General features: G+C 38.5%; 2 protein-coding genes and 2 long non-coding RNA genes across 4 annotated transcripts; 2 read left to right on the top strand and 2 right to left on the bottom strand.

Moving 5' to 3' along the window:
• Nucleotides 1–1,196: 1,196 nt before the first annotated feature.
• On the bottom strand, nucleotides 1,197–2,244 carry LOC147938454 (uncharacterized). The gene is made up of 2 exons (XR_015567451.1): nucleotides 2,016–2,244; nucleotides 1,197–1,514 (listed from the first exon to the last, which is right to left on the bottom strand). It is a non-coding gene; the product is annotated as an uncharacterized LOC147938454 (long non-coding RNA).
• Nucleotides 2,245–2,610: 366 nt separating this feature from the next.
• On the bottom strand, nucleotides 2,611–4,594 carry LOC147938453 (uncharacterized). The gene is made up of 5 exons (XM_087465644.1): nucleotides 3,893–4,594; nucleotides 3,558–3,776; nucleotides 3,357–3,437; nucleotides 3,004–3,250; nucleotides 2,611–2,954 (listed from the first exon to the last, which is right to left on the bottom strand). The coding sequence occupies exons 1-5, from the start codon at nucleotides 4,592–4,594 to the stop codon at nucleotides 2,611–2,613; spliced, it is 1,593 nt and encodes a 530-aa protein (XP_087321770.1).
• Nucleotides 4,595–6,255: 1,661 nt separating this feature from the next.
• On the top strand, nucleotides 6,256–10,290 carry LOC147938452 (uncharacterized). The gene is made up of 6 exons (XM_087465643.1): nucleotides 6,256–6,629; nucleotides 6,690–7,329; nucleotides 7,510–7,657; nucleotides 8,325–9,650; nucleotides 9,750–9,922; nucleotides 10,195–10,290. The coding sequence occupies exons 1-6, from the start codon at nucleotides 6,256–6,258 to the stop codon at nucleotides 10,288–10,290; spliced, it is 2,757 nt and encodes a 918-aa protein (XP_087321769.1).
• Nucleotides 10,291–16,683: 6,393 nt separating this feature from the next.
• Nucleotides 16,684–18,186, top strand: LOC147938451 (uncharacterized). The gene is made up of 2 exons (XR_015564999.1): nucleotides 16,684–17,298; nucleotides 17,393–18,186. It is a non-coding gene; the product is annotated as an uncharacterized LOC147938451 (long non-coding RNA).
• The last annotated feature ends 7,868 nt before the right edge of the window (nucleotides 18,187–26,054 follow it).

The raw sequence follows: 26,054 nt of genomic DNA, 5'->3' as shown, positions 1-26,054 counted from the left end.
TATTGTCCTGCGGTGTACCGCGGGTTAAATCCTAGTGATGATATGATTAATTATGACAATTAAAATTAACTTGATAAATTATTTATACTGGTAAAAATAAACAAAAACAAGTGTCATTAAAACCTGAACTCATCTTAGCTTTTTCAGTTTTTTAACGCAACACAAATATGAACAGAATAATTGAGGTCTTAGTAATTGATTTCTTTTGGGGTGGGTATTCACAGGTGCAACCGGTTCTCATCTTATGGTTTTGGTCATCACCGTTTTGAGATTTTTAAATATTTAAGAAACCATTCCTAACATTTAACGATATTTTCCTAAATATTATCAATTCCTTCTTAAATTTTTGAAAATGTGATTTGAATCTTTTAATTTATGTTTTACCTTAATGTATCACATATTACTCCATTTAGTAATGAATATTTGATGTTTATTTGGTACACATCCTGATATTTTCTGTATATATATTAGGACTAACTCTTTGATTTTATATCTTCCTAAATATTAATGAAGGCTATCCTGAATTCTAAAGCGTTCTTCCTAAATATCACATCCTTCCTAAAATTAAATAAATATTTTTCTATTGTTTTGCTTTAATATGTGAAAGATTACTCTATACTAGAGAGGTATAATGATTTCATTTTTGTAGGCATCCCAATCTTTACCAATATCATGCCTTGTGTTATATAACTTTATATATTTATTGTTATGTTATTGTCAAATGAAAAGCTTGGCTTATTACTTACATGATCTAATACATTATCAAAAAGGCATGTTCAAATCTTGTAAGGCGAGTATCTCATGTTTTTGTTTTTATCATTTCAAAAAAAAACCCAAACATTTTATGAATGTCATCCTAAATTTTAAGGAATATTTTTTTAATATTATTGAATCATTTCTAAAATAAATGTGTGTTTCTAAAAAATAAACATGTGCATATCATAGCGGGACACAAATAGGAAGAAAAAAGACCATATGATTTTATGAACATCAAATTCAAATTACTCCACACGCACCATCCGACAATTATTTTAACACAAAACCCTAGCATCTAAATATGAAAACAAAAAGATTATTCTTCTTGATGGAGCATTCTTCTTAAATAAAAGCCAATGAATATTTGATTTAAGCTCTTCCTTATCTTGAGCTGAAGCTTAGGCAATGGGATAATTGTTGGAAAAATCTCTCATGTCCTATGATAAAAATTGAAATCACTAAATATGTTCAGAAATCCTTCCTGAATTTACATAAATATTTTTACAATCTCTTTTTAATGTTTTACCTCAAATCTATCACAAATTACTCTTATACTAGTTTTGTCCAAAAATGTGTTATATATATATATACATTTATTTGTGACTATTCCACCAACATGAATATGTTTGGAACGCTTCTTTGCCGCAATCTCCATTCTTTTTTTCTAACAGCAAAAACAAACCGACCACAAAGAATGGTTACACCAAGCTTCTCTGTATGTTTACACTCAAGATTTCACAACCTCTCCAACAAATTTCCTGAAAAAATGAATAGTAATACAAATAAAACTAGAGAAATGTCAAACAGAAACTATAAACAAATTAACAAGTCTACGATACCATAATCAGAGAGAATGGCCAAACTAAAGCAACCTAATTTTCGAATGACTAAACATGGTGTACACGATTGTGATTTTCTATGATTTGATTACCACAACAATGATCTCATGCTCTTAAAACCGAGAAAAGAAACAAAACTCGAGTTAGAAAAAATCAGAGCATCACACTGTAAGATGTCGATTACAGTGCATAATATTAGCCAAAATTGTGATCCTAGATCTCCAAAATCACAATCCAACAACTATCAAATGAATCTAGAAATCACCCAACATTAACACTCAATTTTTTAGATATTGAATCCCTAATTTTGCAGAGGACACACTGTGAGAATTTTACCACAAATCAGTCACACCCTAAGTTTCAATCAGACAAATCAAATGCCCCAGAAACCACAATCGTGAGCATCAGAGAGTAGCTTACCTTGAGCTTTAGAATTGAGATCGAAGATGTGTGCTCTCAAATCTCCCTTTCTTCTTCAGCGAGACACCGATATACCGGAGATGAGACATTGGCGACGTGAATCTGGCGAGGCGAAGAGAATCCGACAGAACAATATCGATTTTGTTTCTGAAAGAATGAGGAAGAATGCAAAACGATTGTGTTTTTCTGTTTTAGAGAAGAAAGACAAGAGATGGTGATTAAATTATATGAATTAATTAAATTTTAAAGGAACTATTTGTGGAACTTGGAAACTTGGAAATAAAACATATTTTTGTGCTAAACTTTGAAATAAAACATATTTTTGTGCTATTTTGTCAATTGCCCTTAAAATAAACCATAATTTCAGTGTATATTCATCATAACTAATGTTCTATATAGTATGCAAAATATGAAATATATAATCTATATCATTTTAATGTTCGTAGCTTAATAAAATTCAAGTTACATTTAAATTTTGTTGATGTAGAATGCATGCTAATAAATTAAAATTTTATCTATATATCTATTTAATATACTTTTTATAACTAATTAAATTTGAAGTATTTAATTAGTAATCAGTAACCAAATGCTTTCATTAAATTTCAATCGGTATGGTTGGTACTGGTTCAACTTCTACAATTAAAGCAGGTGAAATAGAAAAGGGGGTACAAATAGATAAACTGAGAGAAATAGAAGCTAAAGTGTTTTTTGCAATTTCATCTACTCTTCGGTTCTCGTCTCGTGGGATGTACTTGAAGCAGATTCTCTCGAACCTATGTGCCATGGCTAGGATATCGTGTATAATCCCGTGGATCTCCTTGTGACAGATCTCCGAGTTGGTTGCTTTGATTAGCGTTTGCAAATCTGAAGCAAAAGAAATTATCTGGTAACCTAGATCGGAAGCCTGTTGGATAGCTCGGTTCATGGCTAGTGCTTCGGCTATAAGAGGGGAATCAACGTGGGTTACTGTATCTTGACCAGATACTACCGATCCGGTGCACGGATCCGAGACCCGCCACCTTAGAAGCTTCGTTCCAAGCAGCATTAGTGAAGCATTGAATCGTATTTGCACTAGTCATCCTATGAGGTTTCCCGGATGGATTGTTGGTGTTTCTGTGAATTACATCCTGGGCTGCGTTCCATTCTCTAGCGTGGGAAGTCGCTTGGGAGACAATCTCGTTGGCAGGGGTGGTCGTCTTTTCGAAGAGGAGTTTATTCCTCTGTTTCCAGATGATCTAGATACCCAGTGAGCCATCAACAATACATGTTGGAGGTAAGCACTGTAGTTTACTTAACAATTCAATCCCCATTCGAAGATTTGTTATCATACTTGAATCTAACTGTCTCTTGAATGGTGTCTGAGCCCACACTTGTTGGGCGAAGTTCCAGTGGAAGAACAGATGCTCCGCCGATTCCTCTTGTCTGCAAAAAGGGCAACTAGCCTCCTGGTTAATACCGCGTTCTTTCAACACTTTTCCAAGGGGGAGGGGCATTTTTCATAACTTTCCAGAGGAAGAATTTTAACTTCGTTAAGCACTTAACATTCCAGATTTCCTTCTCCCATTTGAAATCCTCATGATTTGTGGGATCTTGTTTCGACCCTAAGCTTGACATGGCAGTTTGATACCCAGATTTTGCAGAGTATTCCCCAGAAGGAGTTGGTAGCCATATGTATCGGTCCTCTGCTCCCAATCTGCTGGGTATTAGGAGAAGAATCTGATCCTCATATGAAGGGAGTATATCTCTAATTTTCTGTTCATCCTATTGCGCTGATTGGGGCCGTAACAGTTCAGCAACTCTCATATCCTGACACTCCGCAGGGATTGGTCCCATTGGTACAATTGCTTCTTTTAGTGAAATCCACGGGTTTTCCACACCAAGGAAAGTGTCCCTGATCCTATAGCTCTTCCTAGTTGTGTTTTCAGGAGGTCTCGTCCTATACAGATACCCCTCCAGCCATGGGAGGCTGAATTCGGCGGTATGCACTCCAGAAGAGATTGGTGCTGGCAATACTTCCCTAGTAGGACTCTTGCTAGTAGACAGGATGGGTTGGTGAGGATTCGCCAGCTAATTTTAGATAGGACTGCATCTTTAAAGGTAGCAACCTCTCTGAAGCCCAAACCTCCTTCTTTTTTTGGTTTTGTCATTTCTTCCCAAGATATCCAACACATTTTCCTCTTTTCAGGTGATGAATCCCACCAAAATCTAGTCAGAGCCGACTGAATTCTTTTGCATAAAGATCCAGATAACTTGAAGCAGGACATCGTGTGAGTTGGCCTGGCAGAAAGCACTGACTTGAGCATGGTGGTTTTTCCAGCAGTGGAAAGGAACCTCGAGGACCAGCTCTGAGCTCGCTCCTTGATTTTGTCGATGATGCCGTTAAACATGTCTTTCTTTTTCCTCCCAAAGGACTCAGGTAATCCAAGGTATTTACCTAAACCTCCCACTTGTTGAATTCTGAGGATCTGTTTAGCCAGGTTTCTTGCATCTTCTCCTGTTTTAGCTGAGAAAGTAACAGCTGATTTGCTTTTGTTTATCATTTGTCCTGATGCATTTTTGTACCTCTTTAAGATTCGCATTAGCTCTTCACAACTTTGGCGATCAGATCTGCAGAAGAACATTGTGTCATCCGCGAAGAGCAAGTGGTTGACTCGAGGGATTGGTTTTGAGACTCGTACTCCCAGTAGTTTATTTTCCCTTTGTGCTTTTTTACAGAGTCCTGATAGAACCTCACCTCAGAGTATGAAGATATATGGTGAGAGAGGATCACCTTGGCGGATTCCTCTCTGTGGGTTGACTTCCCCGTGGACAGCTACATTTAGCAGGTAAGAGTAAGATACAAAAGTGATACACTCCATTATCCAGTTGATCCAGGTTTAGTGAAAACCCATCTTTGTCATCACCAACCATATAAAGTCCCATCCGATGCAGTCATATGCTTTACTCATGTCGGTTTTGACAGCCATATAGCATTGCATCTTAGCTCCCGATGTCTTAAGGTAATGTAAAACCTCATGAGTAATTAGTACATTGTATGAGATCGCTCTTTTTGGTACAAACGCCGACTGATTCTCTGAGATGATGTTTTGCAGGTACGGCTGGAGGCACTTTGTCAGAACTTTTGATATGATCTTGTAGAACACTGAGCATAGCGCTATCGGTCTATAGTCTGCCATCTTCTGTGGGCTTTGGATTTTAGGTATGAGTCTCACATGCGTTTGGTTTGAGTTTCTTGGCAACACTCCTAATAAAAAGAAATTCTGAAACTTCTATAATGATGTATGGTCCTACGGTCTCCCAGTTTGATTGGAAGAAGCTTGCCGAGAAGTCATCAAGTCCAGGGGCTTTGTCTGCATGGATTGAGAAGCTCGCAGATTTGATTTCCTCTGGGGACGGTATGGCAATGAGTTTCTGATTCATTTCTAGCGTGATGCAAGGTTCAACAACAACATTGACCACCGTAGCCCTTTCCCCCTCAGACGACGAGAACAACTTTGAGAAATACTTGGTAATAACCTTACTTATTTGATCTTCTCTGTATACCGAGTTTCCATTCTCATCTTAAATAACTGAGAATTTGTTTATTACCTTACGACCCCTAGTGATAGCATGAAAGTATCCGGAGTTTTTATCTCCCAATGCTTATTGATCTAGGAGACTTGATATCAAGGCTGTTGGTACAACTATAAGAAGGTTGTCCGTACAAGGGAGCAATGAGGCCGAGGTTGAGTGGTATAAGAAGGAGAGGCCTTAGCAATAAGAAGCCCATAAGAAGAGAAGGATCTAGAAGAAAGAGAAGAGCCAAATATCTCAAGGAAAGATCACATGTTTACCTTGGGGACGAGTGAAGTCGAGTCAACCAAATAAGGAAAGGTCGCTATCACCATTAAGGAAGATTGAGACTAATCCCATGAGAATATCTTCTTTCCTTCCCTTTGTATGCCTAACGCCTAGTTCATAGTCTCCCTATATATGTCCTTGTAACAAACAATCGATGAATGCTATTCTAATCAATTCTAAGTATTCTCTTGATTCTACCTTAGTAAATTCCGCAATTCTAACATGGTATCAGAGCATGGTATTCCGCAATTCTAACATGTTCTTGACGAAACTAGCTTCATTCTCTTTTATTCTAAATCCGATTCTTCATTCTTGTTGTTGTTCACTTTCTACTCTCGTTCGTTTTCTCTCTTTTACCCACCGGTCAAAAGCTTTATCCGGCGGTCAATAGCATTCTACCATGGAGAACACCAAGCCGCTTGTTCTACCAACTGCCCTCAAAGGAGGAAACTACCTTCTGTGGTCAAGAACCACCAAAACAGCGTTGTGTGGCCGCGGACTTTGGAACCGCATCGCAGGTGGGAAAGTTCCAAGGCAAGTCACCAAAGAAGATGGAAAAGAAACCATCAAAGAAGATGAAGAAGAGGCTAAGCGTCAAGAAGAAGCTAAGTGGTTTCAAGAAGACCAAACTGTCCTCTCCATACTTCAAAACTCCCTTGAGGCTCCCATACTTGAAGCCTACTCTTATTGTGAAACGGCCAGCGAACTATGGGAGACACTCAAAAATGTCATCGGCAATATCTCCAACCTCACCCGAGTCTTTGAAGTCAAGAAGTCTATCAACGACCTGAGTCAAGAGGATATGGAGTTTAACAAACACTTTGGGAAATTCAGGTCACTTTGGGCTGAATTCGAGATGCTCCGTCCAAACACCATGGATCCGGCTGTACTCAACGAGCGAAGGGAACAAGACAAGGTCTTTGCCTTACTTCTTACCCTCAACCCAACCTTCAACGACCTCATAAAGCACATCCTAAGGTCAGACAAGCTCCCTAGCCTCGACGATGTATGTGCACAGATTCAAAAAGAACAAGGTTCTCTCGGCTTGTTTAGTGGTAAGGGGGAGCTAGTCACAGCCAACAAAGGTGTCTTCAAGCAAGAGGATCGGAAGCCAAAGGGAGGATGTGAGCACTGCAAGAGGAAGAACCATACTAAGGAGAAATGCTGGTTCCTTCATCCTCACCTATGCCCAAGTTCCCATCACAAAGATCCGAGAGCCAATGCGACCTACACCAAGGATGAACAAGTCCAAACTGGCGGTTCCTTGAAGCATGGTGAAGAGGCAGCTTCCGGTGACTATGTGAGGAAATCTGACCTGGAGGCCTTCTTCAAGTCCTTGGCTCTTAAGGAGTCAAGTGGTAAAACATTTTCTACCCTCAAGCTTAACAACTCCTTAGTAGTAGATTCGGGTGCTTCTCACCATATGATTAGTAACTCGAACTTGCTAGATAATATAGAACCGACTAAGGGAGATGTAGTTATTGCTTATGGGGATAAAATACCAATTCAAGGCATAGGCAATTTAAAACTGTTCAACAAAGAGTCTAAAGCGTTTTATATGCCTAAGTTTACTTCAAATCTTTTGTCAATTAAGAGAGCTACTAATGATCTAAATTGCTATGCTATATTTGGGCCTAATGGTGTTTACTTTCAGGATATTGAGACTGGAAAACTGATTGGTGAGGGTGGAACCAAAGATGATCTTTACATTCTTGAAGATAGCTCACCAAACTCATCAAAAACTGTTTTGTTTAGTTCTTGTCTTGGAATTTCATTGAATGCAATGTGGCATGCTAGACTAGGTCATCCTCACTCTAGAGCTCTTGAGTTAATGATTTCCTGATGTTTCTTTTGATCACTCTAGTTGTGAGGCTTGTATACTTGGCAAACATTGTAAAACTGTTTTCTCTAAGTCTACTACTTTTTATGAAAAATGTTTTGACTTAGTTCATTCAGATGTTTGGACCTCTCCATGTGTTTCTAGGGATAGTAACAAGTATTTTGTGACATTTATAGATGAAAAATCAAAATATACTTGGGTTACATTACTTCCCTCCAAGGACCGTGTGATTGATGCATTCATAAATTTTCAAAACTATGTCACTAATCAGTTTAATGCTAAGATTATAGTGTTTAGAACAGACAATGGAGGCGAGTATACAAGCAACCGATTCAAAGAACACCTAGCAAAGCATGGCATTGCACATATAACAAGTTGCCCCTACACTCCTCAACAAAACGGGGTAGCAGAAAGAAAGAACCGACACTTGATGGAAGTAGCAAGATCAATAATGTTTCACACCAATGTACCAAGAAGATATTGGGGAGATGCGGTGATGACAGCCTGTTATTTAATCAACCGAACTCCAACTAAGATCTTGGAAGATCGATCACCATTTGAGGTAATAAATCAATTTAAACCATCACTTAATCACCTAAAAGTGTTTGGATGTGTTTGTTTTGTCTTAGTACCAGGTGAACTAAGGAATAAGCTTGAAGCCAAGAGCACCAAGTGCATGTTTCTAGGCTATTCCATCACTCAAACGGGCTACAAATGTTTTGACCCGGTCAACAACCGCACCTTTGTCTCTCGCGATGTCAAGTTTCTTGAAGACCAAGGCTACTTTGACAAGAAAGATTGGGCTGGCTTGAAAGATTTGGCGACACCTACAGATCATTCAGCGGGTCTCAGATTCCTCCTTGACCATCTTGGCATCTCCCCAGCTCAGCCCTCTCGATTGTCCCAGGATTCTTCACCTGACTCGCATACCGGCTCATCGTTGCCCGATCAGTCCGACACCCCGCCGAATGTTGTGCCTCTGGAGCCGGAGGGGGAGAATAGTAGTAGGCAGAGGCTCGAGGAACCTGCAGAGGAGCCCGAGACATCTGGAGAACCAACATTGACCGAGCCAGCTCCTGCACCACAACCACCTCCTGCACCACAACCAGCTCCACAGTTGCGCCGAAGCACACGCATTCGATCACATCCGTCTACTTGGAAGGACAAACGCGTCTACTACAACAACCAAACTATAGCACATCCTATTCAAGCTGTTTGTTCTCTTGCACATCTACCTCCCGATTATCAAGTGTTCCTTGGGAAGCTAGACGAACAACCAATACCAAACACCTATGAGGAAGCACAAGAAAGCAAAGAATGGCTTGGAGCGGTAGATGATGAGGTGGAGGCTATGATACGAAATCACACATGGGATGAAGCTGATCTTCCACTAGGGAAAAAGGCAGTAAGCTCAAAGTGGGTGTTCACAATCAAGCATCTAAGCAATGGAGATATCGAAAGATACAAAGCTCGGCTAGTGGCGCGAGGGTTCACTCAAACATATGGTCAGGACTACAAAGACACGTTCGCACCGGTGGCTAAGCTTCATACAGTGAGAGTAGTCTTATCCTTAGCTATGAATCTATCTTGGGAGTTATGGCAGATGGATGTCAAAAACGCCTTCCTACAAGGAGAATTAAAGGAAGAAGTTTACATGACACCACCACCGGGTCTTGAAGACATGATCGCTCCGGGAAAGGTATTGAGACTAAGGAAAGCTATATATGGTTTAAAGCAATCACCACGAGCCTGGTACCACAAGTTGAGCAGCACACTTATTGGTTATGGCTTCAAGAGAACACACTCGGACAACTCTCTCTTCACTCATCAAAGCGATAAAGGTATAGTGGTTGTCCTTGTTTATGTAGATGATCTTATCATCTCTGGGGACAACCAAGAAGGTATAAAGGATATCAAAGCTCATTTAAATTCTGTGTTTGATATAAAAGACCTTGGTGAACTTAAGTACTTCCTTGGGATTGAAGTGTGTCGTTCTCCGGAAGGCCTATTTCTTTCCCAATGAAAGTACACCCTTGATTTACTTTGTGAAACAGGAATGTTAGGAGCTAAACCGGTTGACACTCCGCTCCCTGATGGCTACCAAGTTGAACGCAAGGGGGAGAGGAATGACCCACCATACGAAGATCCCTCACGCTATCGCCGGCTAGTGGGTAAGCTTATCTACTTAACACTTACGCGACCTGACATTTGCTATGCTGTGAATCAGGTTAGCCAGTACATGAAAGCTCCAACAACATATCACTGGAGTCTCTTGCAAAGAATTCTTCACTATCTCAAGAAGAGCCCCGGCCAAGGCATATGGATGGGCAAGAATGACAATACCGAGCTTGTAAGATATTGTGATGCGGATTGGGGTGGCGATAGGACGAATCGAAGATCTGTCACAGGCTACTGCACCTTCATAGGAGGCAACCTAGTCACGTGGAAGACCAAGAAGCAAAAGGTGGTCTCGATGTCAAGTGCCGAATCTGAGTATAGAGCAATGCGGAAGCTGACCACCGAGCTCACATGGCTCAAGGCATTGTTAGAAGAGCTAGGCATCAAACCATCAACACCAATCCCTATGCATTGTGACAATGAAGCCGCAATCCACATAGCCACAAACTCGGTGTTCCATGAAAGAACCAAACACATCGAGTCGGACTGCCACAAAGTTAGAGAGAAGATTGAAGAAGGAGTCACACTCCCATATCATACACCAAGCGTGGACCAACTCGCTGACATTCTCACCAAGGCCGCTTGTCGTAAAGTGTGTGATCACATTCATCCCAAGCCCGGACTGGTGGACTTGACACACCCTTGATCAAGTCTTCTACCCGTGACCATCACACTCTTTTTCCCTCAAGGTAGTTTTGTCCCATGTGGTTTTCTATTTTGAGGTTTTTAATGAGGTGATGGCTTACGGGATTCCAAGCTTAACCGTTTCACCTGGTTAAGCTTGAGGGGGAGTATTGATCTAGGAGACTTGATATCAAGGCTGTTGGTACAACTATAAGAAGGTTGTCCGTACAAGGGAGCAATGAGGCCGAGGTTGAGTGGTATAAGAAGGAGAGGCCTTAGCAATAAGAAGCCCATAAGAAGAGAAGGATCTAGAAGAAAGAGAAGAGCCAAATATCTCAAGGAAAGATCACATGTTTACCTTGGGGACGAGTGAAATCGAGTCAACCAAATAAGGAAAGGTCGCTATCACCATTAAGGAAGATTGAGACTAATCCCATGAGAATATCTTCTTTCCTTCCCTTTGTATGCCTAACGGCTAGTTCATAGTCTCCCTATATATGTCCTTGTAACAAACAATCGATGAATGCTATTCTAATCAATTCTAAGTATTCTCTTGATTCTACCTTAGTAAATTCCGCAATTCTAACAGTGCTAACCACATTTGTCTACTACGCTGCTTCCAGAACTCCTCTTCTGCTTTGTATGCGTGTAGGAGACTCAGATTCAGAGTGGAGATCACTTCTGGATTTGCTTCAGGGCTGGTCATGGCATTCTCAATCTTTGACCTATATAACTCGATTACATGTTGGCTATTCTGATGCTTTTCTTTTGACCAAATGATGATTTCTCGTTGACATTTACTAAGCTTTGCCTCTATTCCTTCTAAATCATCAGCCATCCAGGCCCTGTGTATCAAGTTTTTAACCTCCTCATTTTCTTTCAATCTTCTGTCGTATCTGAAAACACCACGTTTCTTTTTTACAAGAGATCAATGTTATGAGGATAGGGCGGTATCAGATCCTTCGAAGCGAAGGTATTCATTACGACTTGACGGGTAAGGTTCTGCCCATGCTCCATTCGACATCGCTCTATCCAAACGACAGAATACTATGTGATTGTTCCTTTTTCCCCTCCAGGAGAGAAAATTCCCAGAGTGTCGGAGGTCATACAAATCACATGTTGACATAAAGGTACGAATGTCTCCAAAAGAACCTTCTGGCCGTGGTATCATTGAAGTCCCCAGGAACCAGGGCTCCACACGAGTAATGCCAATGGCCGCGAGTTGATCCCAGATAAGTTTTCGCTTAGTTCTATCCAGTTCACCATAGACAAAAGTAGAGAAAAAAATTTTCCCCTATGTTGTAATGCTTGTATCTATGTAATTGTTGCAGGAAACTAGTATGTGACCTCCACATGTTGTTTCCAAAATAAAGAAAGACCACCCCCTCCAGGGCTATGTGGGGGAACCAATAGGTGGTGCGTATAAGGCAACCCATCCAAAGTCTTCATTACCGTGTCATCACCATTTTTTTGTCTCCATGAGGAATAATATATCTGGTGAGGTATCCGAAGATAGCTCACGGAGTCGCCAAACTGTTGTGGGATTCCCCAACCCACAACAGTTCCAGCTCAGAATCTTTAAGGAAGAGGATTTGGTGGATTTTGAAAATCAACCTTTTTCCTCGTCATCGCAAGTATTATTACCCCTTTAGGTTGGTTGGTTTTTGATGATCTGGCTTGGGATTGTGCTTTCTCTTTTGAGAGATTCTGATGGCTTGGTCCAGCAAGTTGTTTTCCTATTTGAGTGTTTCCTTTGGTATGGTTAGATTTCTTTGGAGAACCATTAGTAAGGTTTCTCTTCTGACTCTTTGCTCCAACAGTTTTAATGGTGTTTTGGATTGAGATTTCATTAGAGCAGGTCGTCCTCTTCCTCGTTTTGTGGGTTTGACAGTTTCCTCCGGGGCATGGATGCTTGAGGTTATCGTCTCCAGTCTTTGGTCTCAGGAGGCATTCTCCAACAAAGGGTTTTGGGTCGTGTCTATCTGGGAGGCTGAGATGGTACTTTGAATTATGTTCTCTGCAGTCATATACATTAAGCCTTTTGCTTCTCCCTGAATAACCCTCTGTTTTCTCGCTGCACTTTCAGTGGGATCAGTGACTGCTAGGTATTGTACTGTGACTTCCCTCAATTCACTCATTACTTGCTCTTTCAAGGGAATATATACATGAGTGGGTGCACGTGTACTCAGCTCCATTTGGTGACATGTCACTACAGCAGGAGGGGGAGGGGGAGGAGTATGAGGATCGGGATTGATCTCTAGTCTCTCTAGGGGTGGACGTCTTGGCCTTGAAGAGTCAGAGGCCTTGAGATATAGTTGCGGGTGCTTTCTCTCTCCACTGCATCCTTGAGCGATGGGAAGGGAGGTTTTCCCTGTGATAACGATGGGGAGAGAACATATCTCTGGACGACGCTCTACCATGGTAAGGATGAGTACGGTGCGTTTGTCTCACGTGGCTACTCCTAGGGAAAGTTGAGTTTCTACGCCCCCCCCCCCCTCCGAGGGTGTATGATCTTTGGCTTGATTCTTGACCTAACCTCTCTTTTTGTGATCTCAGGGCTTCCTGGTGTTCCTAACCTCTCTTTTTGTGATCTCAGGGCTTCCTGGTGGTTCCTTTTGGGCTCTGCGAGTTGCACAGAGGATGTGGGGGCCCCAAAATTATCCTGGGGGTGTAATAGTTCCTAGACACTTCTCTGGTGTTCGACACATGGGTTTTTGCTGTTACAGGAAGGTCATCTCCTTTTGTAGGTAAGTCGGGGCAAGATCTTGCCTCGTGGGTAAGTTTACAGCAGTGGAGACAATGGTTCTTTAGATTCTTGTACTCTAGTGTAATAAGAGCTTCATTGCCATTAGGGAATTCTACTATAGTCTCCTTTATAATGGGTTTGAGGCTATCAACTTTTACTCTTATCTTTGCAGAGACATCTGTTATCTTAATAGTTTCCAGTTCTCCAAGTTTGTCACAATGGTTTGGAGCATTTGTGGCTGCCAGTAATGCTTAGGGAGCCCCTAGACTTCTATCCAAAAAGGAATCTAAGATGGGAATGTAGCATAGATTTTTGATTCCCAGCGTTGGAGGATAACCATCCAGTAATCATAGTGGTAAGGTCTATTGTTCAGTAACTTTTGGATATCTTCTTCAAAATCAAATATGAACTGAAAACAGCCTCGTCCCAGTCTGCTCCAACAGCTTTACCTTTAAGATCCCAGCAGCTAACAAGGAAGGGGAAGAGGGACCAAATTCTTTGTGCCGATGGGTTAGTAAGACGTCCCATGAGGGTAAGAGAGTTTTTCTAAGTATCCATCTCCCGGGGCTCGAATTCTTTGGCGAGGGGGTGGTGGACTTCCGTATCTATTCCTTTTCCTTTGAGGTAATACGGGATTTGTTTTTCCATGGTGTATATAGTTGAGAAAGACGAGGTAGCAGTCTATCGGTGTCAACAGGGTTATAAAAGGTTTTAAAGGGTTACAAAGGGTTAAGGGATTCTGCAGTTCAAGGTTCAGCAAGGGATAAGTTGGTTGGAGGATGAGGTAGAGAAGACATACCAGCCATTTGTGGTTTTACTCTTTCGAATGTTGAAGACCACGGCCGGGATACGATGAAGCAAGTCGTCTCCGGGAGAAAATAGAGCACCGGATCTTGTGAGACCACCAGCTAATCTTCAGAGTGGTTGACGGACCGTTGGTTATTACCGTTTGTAGTACTTTTAAGTAGGTGAGATCTGATTTTTTTCAAAAGTTGTTACTGCTTTTGGTTATCTTGGGAACTAGGCCTAGGAGAGAAGTCGCCTACTTCTCTATGCCTTGTGTGTGTGTTCCTAAACTTTACATGCAGGCTTAACTTGTCCGTTTTTCATATGATTAAGATTTCAATCATTCATGCATGATTTATTTTTTAATAATAAAAATAAAAATTATTAAATAATAGGTTGATGTGTCACTGCTAGAGCTTTCTCTTCCTCTTTATATATGCATTTAGTGTGGGAGAAGTGGTTCTTGCATAATTAAACACCAACTACTTTTTAAAATTGTGTGAAAACATCGTAATACTTAAATCGTATACCAACTTTTTTTTTTTTGGACAAACAATGATTCTATTAATTCAAACAGAAACATTACAAGTAGGGGGATAGAGTATCCCAGAGTTTAAAAGATTACAAATATAGACTTTCCCAAAGCCATAGACATAAACAAGAATAAAGGACACATTAAGCAAGAATCCATGAGAGCTATGAAACAAGTGCTAAAAGCAGTTGGAGACATGTGGGATCATGGTTGCAGGATTGGACATCATCGAGAGTCTCGAGAGATGATAGGTAGGTCACGGTCAAAGGAAACAGTGCCATTGGTAGAAGGATCAGAGCCAAGGATCTCACTGGAATGAGGAGCATTAGCAAAAGCAATGCCATGGCAGAGATTCGGGGGGCAATAACCCGGAGGTGAAGGAGGTGCTGATGATTGTTTTCTTAGCAGGGTGGTACCTGAAGTAGTTAGCTATAATCGTCGAGGGGTGGTTGTTTGTAGAGAAAACTCTACGGCCAGAACCACACCCTTGACAATTTGAATTCAGACCTAGCACGCCATGGAACTTCAAGGACTTGGGAGCAGTAAATTGCAGGATTGAAGCTAAAACCAGGATTCGCAAAATATAAGTGTAGAGCTGTAACATAACAGGTGGATCCTCTTTGCCATGGCAATGATAATCAAGAATTCCAGACACATTTTGTAGTCGGTAAGACACTGACGAATACAAAGCAGACCTGAGCTTCAGAGGAGAGTTGGTTGCAGGGCCTTGGGAGCAGGAGAATTCACCAATGAGCTAAAACCAGGCACAAAGCAGTAATGTAAAGCCGTAGCAAACCAGGTGGATCCTCTCTGCCATGAAAAATGGTGATCAAGGATTCCACACAAGGTTTGTATTCGGCAGAACACAGGGACATAACCAAAGACCTAAGCTTCATTAGAGGGTATGGGTGCTGGGAATTGAACAAAACATGATATATCCAGATTGGGGGACCAAACGACAATGTCATAAGATGAGCAATGGCCATAGTTCCAACATACCCTTTGTACATCCAAGACACAGTAGCTAAATGGTTTCTCCGATGCAGTCTTCGAACATCGAGGATAGCCAAACAAACTAAGAGCACTCTATCGGATAATAAAGGGCTAGATAGAAAGAACCTGGGTTTTTGGAGGTTGGGCAAGACCAATTTGGGTGACAACAAACCGAGTTCGGGTCCATAGTTCATCCGCAAAGATCCGGTGATGTTGTGGATGGCCAGGGGAGTTGAATCGTGTAGCGGCTAACCGGAGAGGAGAAAAAGATCTATTTCTCTGGTGGGAGTGGCCAATGGTCTGCGAAGCTCTCACGGTGACATGTCGTTGTAACGGGAGTCCAAAAACGGAGGCAAGTCGCAGCTCTGGAAAGATTCCCCGTTAAACATCAGCTTCAATGCCGCCTGGGGAGGTTCGAATGATGTTGCAGAAAAAGGTTTTCAGAGGCGGAGCACAATCTGGATCGAGAAATCAGGGAGTGTACGACTTTGAGCAAATCGACGGTAGGACTGGGCGAGGGGTAGATGAGGATGGGGTTTGCCGGACTCCACATCCTTTGGTATGAGCGCATAGGCAAGTCTATTCGTCTGGATCTGGAATAGCAGTCGAGAATGAAAAAGATTCAAAAGGGGAAAATAAAACGGGGAAAAAGCTTTAAAAGAGAGAACGAGGGAAAACATGAAGCAGCAGAGTGGCGTTTTAGGTGAGAGGACCCGACGCCGGCGAGCCGGAGCCCTACCGGCTTCGGAGAAAAAAGGTGATCGCGACACCTCGAAAATAGTGGCTGGGAGAGAAATATTAGGGCGAACTAGGTCTAATCGTATACCAACCTTTGATCCAATAATTGCACTAAGATTGGCGTGTTGCTACTGCTTTTGAAAGAAATATATTGTAATTGTATTATTGTATACCAACTACTCTTTGGACTTTGATGGAATAATTGCATCAAATTTATAGAGAACCACTTCTGAGGAAATGTTATACGGTACGCATTTGGCTAATACAAAGTAAAGCGTCATGACGTTTTAATTATTATCTAAATCCTCAAAACAACCTAAACCACCTACTCTTAAATGAGCCAAACAAACCAAACATATAATATGGAAGGTTAAGAAAGAGTAATTGCCACACGAGGAAGACAACTATATAATATGGCATATTGAAAGATTGCAAAAACTTTCAATGCAAATGGGATTTAAATAATAATTTCGATCAACTATTTAGATATGTTCCGCATTGAGAGATGACAAGAGAGAAAAAGGCAATGGAGAAAAGGGAAGGCAAGAGAAGGATAGTGTTAGTTCCAATACCAGCAAAAGGTCATGTTACTCCAATGATGCAACTTGGGAAAGCCCTTTACTCCAAAGGCTTCTCAATTACAGTTGTTGAGGGACACTTCAATCAAGTAAGCTCTTTTTCTCAACACTCCCTGGTTTTCAGTTTATCAACATAAACCAAAGCTTACCAGAGTCTGAATTCCAAAGACTCGGAGGAATCGAGTTTATGATAAAGCTTAACAAAACCAGTGAGGCAAGCTTCAAGGATTGTATAGCGCAGTTGCTGCTTCAAAAAGGCAGTGATATTGCTTGTATTATCTACGAGGAGTTCATGTACTTCTGTGGAGCTGTAGCTAAGGAGCTCAACCTTCCTAGTGTCATCTTCAGCACTGAAAGTGCTACAAATTACGTTTCACGTTTTGTACAAAGCAAACTCAATGCCGACAAGTTCTTGGTCGACATGGAAGGTGCCCAAAACAAGCTTAATAACCCATCCTGAACCCACTTGTTTCACACTAAGCCTTGTTGGTTTTTTTTTTTTTTTTTTTTTTTACTTTGCAGATCCTGAAATGCAAGAAAAGGTGGTGGAAAATTTGTACCCATTACGATACAAAGACCTAGCGACTTCAGGAATGGGGCCTTTAGATCGATATTTTGAGTTCTGCAGGGAAGTAGTCAACAAAAGAACAGCTTTCATTAAAAAAAAAACTTGGTCTTGGGGGTTGTGTGATAGTAACCAACCTTTATTATGGGTCATCCGAGATGGCTCTGAGTCATTGCCAGAGGAAGTCAGTAAGATGGTCTCAGAAAGAGGATACATTGTGAAATGGGCACCGCAGATAAAAGTACTTGGGACATCCTGCAGTGGGAGGATTCTGGAGCCACTGTGGATGGAAATCAACGCTTGAAAGCATAGGAGAAGGAGTTCCAATGATTTGTAGGCCCTTCAATGGTGAGCAGAAGTTGAACGCTATGTATATAGAAAGTGTTTGGAGAATAGGGTTTCAGGTGGAAGGGAAAGTGGATAGAGGAGAGGTTGAGAGAGCTGTGAAGAGGTTGATCGTGGACGAAGAAGGTGTCGGGGTGCAGGAGAGAGCCCTTGTTTTAAAAGAGAAGCTAAAAGCCTCTGTTCGAAGTGGAGGTGCGTCATACGACGCATTAAATGAGCTTGTCAAGTACTTGAAGACGAAGTAAAGATGTTGAACTTCATGCATTATTAGAGATAAAAAGTATCTTCAAGCTTGATCTTGCAAAATTTAAAAGTATGTAGTTTCTCTGTTCATATCAAACACGAGTATTTTTTAATTTCAAATGAATGTAAAATTTATCCAACCAAAAAAATCATGTTTATATTATATGCATCTTTTGTTAGAAATATCCATGGGGAAAGCACAATGGATACCAACGCACACACCCTACTCTCATGGTGTCAGCTTGAATGAGGAGCTGAGAGACTCTGGTTATAAGTGGAGGTTCTTCACACAACTGGCTAGAGGAGTTTGTACACTTCATAAAGAAGTCTATGAAGACAGTTGTCTCTACTTCAGCACCCAAAATATCACAATTCTTTTGTAAACTATTCCAAGTTTTGTGAACTATGCAGACTCTTTCCTAGCGGGTGCAGTGATTAAAGAACATAAACCCACACAAACCCGACAAGTGTTTCAATCATATCCTAAATATTGAATATGAATTATGAACAAATAACATGTCATTTAACTTGGGGTTCACAATCACTCTAGTTTGGGATAAATCGAATTAGTATAAATATCATTACCACAAACTCTTGCGTAATTCTAGAAACTATATATTAAGATGCATGAACACAAATGAACAAAACACATGGACCATTTCACTTCTTCAATCAATACGCTTTGCAGTTTGTTGCCAAACCCGTCTGCTTGCCACGTACCAGGACATTGTCTGCCAGGTCATTGCAGAAGGTTGTGACGAATCTCCTTCTCGCGTCCGGCGTCAGTCCAAAGATCTTTGTGCATTGCGGTGTCTTTGCTTTCATCTAACAGAATACACATGAAAGCTGTATGATCATACTGGCTCATATTGCACTCCTACGATAAGCCTTCCCATCCTGCTTACAAGCTATGTACTCCAAGAGATAAATTTTGTTGATTTCATATATCAAGTCCATGATTCCATCTTCTTCACATACTTGTTCACTACAAACACAAAATATTTTTGTCATTTTATTGTTACATCATTATAAGAAAACATCAAATATAAGTAATATGATAGCCTCTGCCCTTAAATGTAACTTAAGCAAAGTAGGCTGCAAATTCTCTGACCCCATAAGTAGGCACTTAGTTAAAGACAGAAACATAATCATGGATAAAACATAACTAAGCACAGCCCCAAAATTATAAAGTTCATTTCATACTATACAAACCCCAATATTTTTTTGGGTAATATTAGAAACTAGCATTGGATTTAAAAAGAACTAAGAAAATGCCATTGTGTTAGAAAATTTAGGTAATTACCATTTTTGAGAGAAGGGAAAAAACAAAAATGTCCTCAAATAACTGACAAAAATACAGCAGCGTATTGTTATTTCTGAAAAAAACATGTCAGTTCATAAAAATATCATAATATACTGAAAGAAGAAGCGTACAGAATCATTTAGAAAAACAATGTGTTTTTAACATTAAAAATCATGTTTTAAAAAGAAATCACATGTGAACTTAATAAATAACTTGTAATTTAAGAAAATAACAAAGAGAGATATTATTTTGTCACGTATAATTTAATAAAGTAGTGTGTTACAAAAGCAAATGCTATAAATTAAATAAATAAAAAACACAACGACAGAGATTCCAAGAGAATTTTTTGAAATCCAGAGAGATAAAGTGAGATATCTTCTGCATTTGAAAGAGAGAAACCAAAAAGAAGAAGAAGCAGTGAAAAGAAGAATTGATGTTGTTTGTTGTGTTTGTGGAGTCAATTGTGACATAGTATGACAGAAGATATGATGGTGCTTCATGGTGAAAAGAAGAATATGGTGGAACAATGATGAACGAGAAACCGAAATAAAAAATATAGGAAGATGGAGAAACCGAAGAACGAGAAATCGAAAAATTAAGAAAGAATGAGAATAAGACAAATCTTGTAATTTTAGTTGTAACGCCCCGACCGTCACCTCTTAGTGGGCTCCATGTCCAATCCCAGTCCATAGGCCCACCTTTCGTAATGGGCATCACGTCCTCTCACTAGGCCCGTGAGCCCATCCATATCTGACGGTAGGTTTGCTACGTTCGGGAGGCTTTAAAGGACTTGTTACCGTCCCTACAAATCACCACATGATTTTTCCCTGTGTTTTGTCCTCACACGCACAGTTCCGTCAGTCACTTCCCAGAAGGTCACCCATCCTGAGACTACTCCAGTTCAAGTACGCTTAACTCTAGAGTTCTCTCAGGACCCTTGACCGAAAAAATAAGTGCACTTTGGTGACATAGGTGGCCAAATCAATTCTTTTAAACCTCTCCACAAGTCTCTGAGACCGGGGTGTCACAATTCACCCCCACTAACAGATCGCAACGTCCCTCGCTGCACACTAAGGACCGTCACCCCCCGACAGTGTGAGCCCACTCGACTCCACACTCGTCTGGGTTTGGCTCTGATACCAATTGTCAGCATCTCCATGCAAGTAATGCACCGCAAGATCTTTTTTAAACTCCACCTGGACATCTAGCTGACCTGAGATTTTTCTCTAACGTCTGCCTCCAATCGTCAGCCCCGAATTTGATCATTACCACCAGTAAAGTACTTTGTGCCCATAGTACTCATGAGCTTCATTGTCTCAAAATAAGAAAACTGAAATCCTGCTGGTGGATTAAGCGGAGCATCCGCAGGTGCAGGTGGTGGCTGGCGAGGTGCAGGTGGTGGGGGAGCATAAGTAGGTCGATCCAAAATCTTTCGCATCATGTTCCGGAGCTCTTGCATTTCTGCACGAGTTGCAGCAATCTCTTCTGCATGAGCAGCAACAGGATTCTCTCCTACTTGTGGCTGACCTTGCTCATTAACTGGTGCATCACCAATTTGGTTTTCTCTGGGGTTTGCTGGACATCCCTCTTCTGTTTGGTGACATTCTCTGCTTGCATCAGATTAAAAATTCAGAACCACTAAGCAAACTAAAACTTTACTCAAACAATTCTAAACGTAAGTCTACTTCTTTTGGTGTTTTTTTTTTTTGAAAAGTCCCAAACCCCTTTTTCAAATGCTAAAATAAAAAAGAACTTTTTCTTTTTTTAAATCGTTTAAAAACTTAGCCTTCCGGGTTAGAACCGGCTGGCTTTAACCTCCGCTCTGATACCAATTGTAACGCTCCAATTTCTAAACCCAATTTTAAACCGCTCCTCTAGATTTCCGGTTTGGATTATTAACCAGCGCTTGTCTTCCGATTCGTACCAATTCCATTGTTGAAAAGAAAAAAAATCAACGGTCAAGATCTAAGGGTTATTTTCTTAGTGAGCAATACTTAAAAATGTATACACAATTGGTGTGTTTTAAGTGAGCAATACTAAAAATGTATACACAATTGGTGTTTTTTAAGTGAGCAATACTTAATTGTATACATAAGTATACTATCATTTCGTATAGATCCATGTTTTATGCTATTTTCTGTTTTACAAAGAATTACTATTGAATCAGAGATATACTTTTTAATGCAACTTTTGTGAACTAGTGTGGGCTGTGTTTTTTTTTTAGGAGAAGCTATAGAAACCAGAGATCATCTCTTCTACCCTCGCAACTATTCAACGTAAATCTAGTCAATCCTCACTCAAGGTATACTCCGAAGCAGATTCACAGCAGTTTGGAGTTCACTTGTTTTCTATATTACAGACTATACTCCTTGATCCCTCTTAACACTGTGTTAAAAATTCACTCTAGTTTTATGTCTTCCAACTCACAGTTCATACATAGTTTGTGGCTGGAACAAAATGGTAGACGGCATAGAGAGATCTTCCAATGCCTGCCCCTAAACTCGCAAAAAACATATCGACAAGGGGATACGAAACAAATTCAGTTTGTTTTTAAAAAATGAGTTTATCCAACTATGAAAAAAGCCTTCGTTGTTGGTTTCATATTCGAGCCATTAATACCAATTATTGATGTACAGTAAAACCTCTCTAAATTAATACTCTATAAATTAATAAACAATATAAATTAATAAATTTTGTTAGTCCCAAGTCGGGCCAATGTAAAAAATAACAAAATTCGATAAGATAATAAGATAATAATTTTTTTGAAATCCCTATGTAAAATATGGTCCCAATAATATCATAAATTAATAATCATATAAATTTCTAGATCATTTACATTTTGATAGTTTGATTAACTATTAAAATATAGCAATTGATATTATTATTTATGAATTTGAAGTTATGTATGTCATGTGTATAAGTAAATTTGTTTATTGTTAATAATGTTTTCTATATATTACAAATTCAATTCCAGTACCATAAAATTTACAAAAACTGAAAGTCTAATATTATTTTGCTAAAATTATCTCAATTCATAATTTTTAAAATTTAAAAAATTAAAAATATACCTATAAATCAATAATTATTAATTTACACTATAAAATAATAATTATTAATTAATATCACTATAAATTAATAAAATATCTTGGCCCCAACATTATTAATTTATAGAGGTTTTGCTGTAATTTCCTTCATTCTCTATCAAATCTCCTAACTCTCTTTGTTGTTTTTAATTGTAACTAGGGAAACATCCGGGCTACGCCCGGTTTATGTGATTATTAATTGTTAAATAAATCAACTTTTGTTATTAGATTATCATCGTAGTTGATGTAATTATAATTATAACTATATTAAAATACTATTTCAAATGTTTTTTTATGTATTTATTTATATTTAAATTATGTATAAATCATTTATTAATATGTGAAAATTTTCTACATAACACCATTTTTTATATTTTACAAACCTTAATTTTACTTTCAAAATCTTATTAAAAATATATTAAATAAAATTTATTGACAATTATATCTCCAATCTTCAGTGAAGAAATACTAACTTAAATATTTATAAATTTAATCCGTAAAGGTCAATGAAGAAGAAGCTGGAAGAAGCATTTTAAGACAAATTGTAAAACTTGTATTTCTAAAACATTGGGAAAAAATGTCTATTATATACGTTACTAATTACTAAATCACTCATCAACTAATTACTAAACACTGAGACTAAATAATTTGATCTTTACACTTTTGATGTAGATACTCTTAGAATACTCAAACTGTCCCTTTTATTAGTAGTAATGTTGGCCCTGAAATTTGGAAGATTATTTGATTTGGTATAGTTCATGTTATATTAGTACATACTTTGAAGGGGGTGGATGGACATTATTTATATAAGATGCAATTACACCATATAAAATTCAACTTAGTAATTTTTATGGGACATTAATTATGCTCCCATTTATTTTCTTCTTGTTGGGCCTCCTTTTTTGTTTTCTATTTGAACCAAATTAATTATCTATTAAACAATTTAAACCCAAAAGAACAATTCTATGACTATTTTTGCTTATCATTTCTTTTAGTATAAATAGTTTTCTACAATCTTTATTCCTTTCCAAATAAATTGATGCTTCTAATGCAAATTAACTATATTTTCTATACTTTTGGCATCACATTCTTTTCTTTTATTATTAAATATATTTTGGGGTGCATATTTTATTATTATATTTTCTATACTTTTGGCATCACATTCTTTTATGTATTAACCCGTTGACAACAAAGTCTCGTGTAGTAGATTAAAGGCTTTGATATTATCCCCTGAAGCAGCATATGTTACATGCATAAGGAGGAAAGGAACCATGAAACCAAAGCTAATTACGGTATGGCTATTGTCATCCTCTGTGTGCATCTAGAGTAGAGAAGTCTTTGAATACCCAGTTGATAGAAGAAAAATGAAACGTTAACCGTTTCAGAAATAAAAGTACACTGCAATAATAGGATCATGATGAATCGTTTGATTTTTAAAATAGATAACGACATTTTTTGATTTTTAAAAATAGATAACGACATTTTTTAAAATAAGCAAGTGTGGCTGATTAAAATAAGCAAGTGTGGCTGATTAAACCAATAATATATAACAAAATTCGATATATCGTTTGATTTTTAAAAATAGATAACGACATTTTTTCTTTTTATCTTAATACTCTTCTGATGCATATGACTTAGATTATGGTGTATGACTTAGATTTATGCAACAGCAGATCCCTAATTTTTTTAAAAGATCTTACTACAAACTCTTTGTGGCTTGAGAATCCGGCTTCAAAGAGCTAGCTATCATCGACAATGGTCTGAGTGAATATGTGAGTTTGAACACCATCATATCATCCAAAAACAAAAACTTCTCTGACGCATAAGAGAGATATTGATATCTAGAAAACATGAATTAAGATTGTTGATCCTCCAACCCGATGCTTCTCCATAAGCTAAAGAAACAACAAAACAATAAACATGAGAAAACAGGACGCTAATTTTAGAACCCATAAACTGAAGAGGAATCAAGAAGAAGAAAGCCATACCTTCTTACATGGTCTTCCAGCATAGAAAAATTGTATGTAGTAGTTATAACTAAAGGTGAGATTAGTGAAATCCTAACTTACCTGATGGGATTTAAATTGAGAAACCAGGAAGCCATAGGAGATGAGAGAAGCTTGAAACTGAGATCATGGCCATGTGGGAGACAATGGGTTTTGAGGCTAACATTTTTTTCACAGATGTCGCTTGGTTAATTTGTAACTGTTAATTGCCTAATTCTCAGATAATGATGTGGACACTTTCTAAAGATAATTGTTGCATTGAGAAAGACTTAGCTGATTTGGCATGCTCTAAGATGAATTTGGAGTTTGCTGAGGTGGACACAAGGAAAAAGCTCAAATTGTCCCCCTTTTCTTAGTAGTAAAACCATTTTTTTTTAAACAAAATCAATTATATTAAACGAGAAGTGAAAACGTCCCACATTCAATCTCAGCAAAATTTTACCATTATACCATTAATGAAATTGCCCTTCACGTTGTAATATTTTGCTCCTGGACGTAAAATACCTATTTTTCGCATTAAAAATAAATCAAAAATCGGATTAGAAATAATCTAATTGCATAAAAAGTTAATTGCACAAATAAAATTTGCTAAATTAATCCCTAAATTTTATGAATAAGATCTCTTTCACGCTTAATCAAAGGATACATGACCATAATATAACATGCATAAATTGGGTAATTAATGGGCTTAGGTTAGATTTTTTAAAGATCCACGTAAATAAAGATTATGGGTTTATGCATGAAAAAAGCCCGATGAGAAAACACCGTCTTTCTGTAAACCCTAAAAACCTAGAAACCCTAAAAATATAGATGCTTTACAACTATAAATACAATGATTTCGTATGCTTTCACCATAACCCGAAAAAAGCATTCTTCTCTTGAATTTTAATAATTCTTTTATTATGTTCTCAAATTTTTATTTGTATTCCGATCTTGCTGTTTTTAATGATACATCGACTGATCCCTTTTATTTTCCTGTTCGTATAGTGGTTTCTTGGAAAGCAAGATCCACAAATCATAAAGCTTTGGTTGTTGTTGGTTCATCTTCTAATCAAGGTATAAAATCGTTTTTTTTTGTTGAGTTTTATAGATTCGTTCATATTCTCAATTTCTAATTTGTATTCTGATTTTGTTGTTTCTTATGATTCACTTTTATTTTCCTGTTCGTGTAGCTGTTTCTTGGAAAGCAAAATTTCAAATCTTACTGTTTTGTATTATTCACCTAATTTAATGTGTTTTTCTGATTGTGTAGTGGTTTCTTGGGAACCAAGATTCGAAACTCACCAAGCTTCGGTTATTGTTGGTTCACCTTTAAAAAAGGGTATAATATTTTACTATTTTGAATGATGATTTACATTAGTTTCTTTTGTCATGATCTCAAATTTATATTGGTGTTCCTATAATGTGTTTATGAATAATCTACGGATCTACAGATTAATTGTATTTACCTGATTCTATGGTTGTTTCATATATAATAATTGTATTCAGATTTTGCTGTTTCTTATGATTCACTTTTATTTTCATGTTCGTGTAGCTGTTACTTGGAAAGTAAAATTTCAAATCTTACTGTTTTGTATTATTCACCTAATTTAATGTGTTTTCCTGTTCGTGTAGTGTTTTCTTGGGAACCAACATTCGA

This window comes from Camelina sativa, chromosome 9 (assembly GCF_030686135.1).
Source record: "Camelina sativa cultivar CO46 ecotype springtype chromosome 9, ASM3068613v1".
Lineage (NCBI taxonomy): Eukaryota > Viridiplantae > Streptophyta > Magnoliopsida > Brassicales > Brassicaceae > Camelina > Camelina sativa.
This window is presented reverse-complemented; position numbering and strand designations above follow the sequence as displayed.

Excerpts from the sequence above, each read along its gene's own strand:
- LOC147938452 (XM_087465643.1), top strand. The coding sequence starts at position 6,256 with ATGGAGAACACCAAGCCGCTTGTTCTACCAACTGCCCTCAAAGGAGGA. Across the intron at positions 9,651-9,749 it reads GTTTGATATAAAAGACCTTG|GAATGTTAGGAGCTAAACCG; the intron begins GTGAACTTAAGT and ends TTTGTGAAACAG. Across the intron at positions 9,923-10,194 it reads TTTGCTATGCTGTGAATCAG|AGCAATGCGGAAGCTGACCA; the intron begins GTTAGCCAGTAC and ends ATCTGAGTATAG.
- LOC147938453 (XM_087465644.1), bottom strand. The coding sequence starts at position 4,594 with ATGCGAATCTTAAAGAGGTACAAAAATGCATCAGGACAAATGATAAAC. Across the intron at positions 3,251-3,356 it reads CAGACACCATTCAAGAGACA|ATCATCTGGAAACAGAGGAA; the intron begins GTTAGATTCAAG and ends CTGGGTATCTAG. Across the intron at positions 2,955-3,003 it reads CGGATCCGTGCACCGGATCG|CCGAAGCACTAGCCATGAAC; the intron begins GTAGTATCTGGT and ends CCCCTCTTATAG.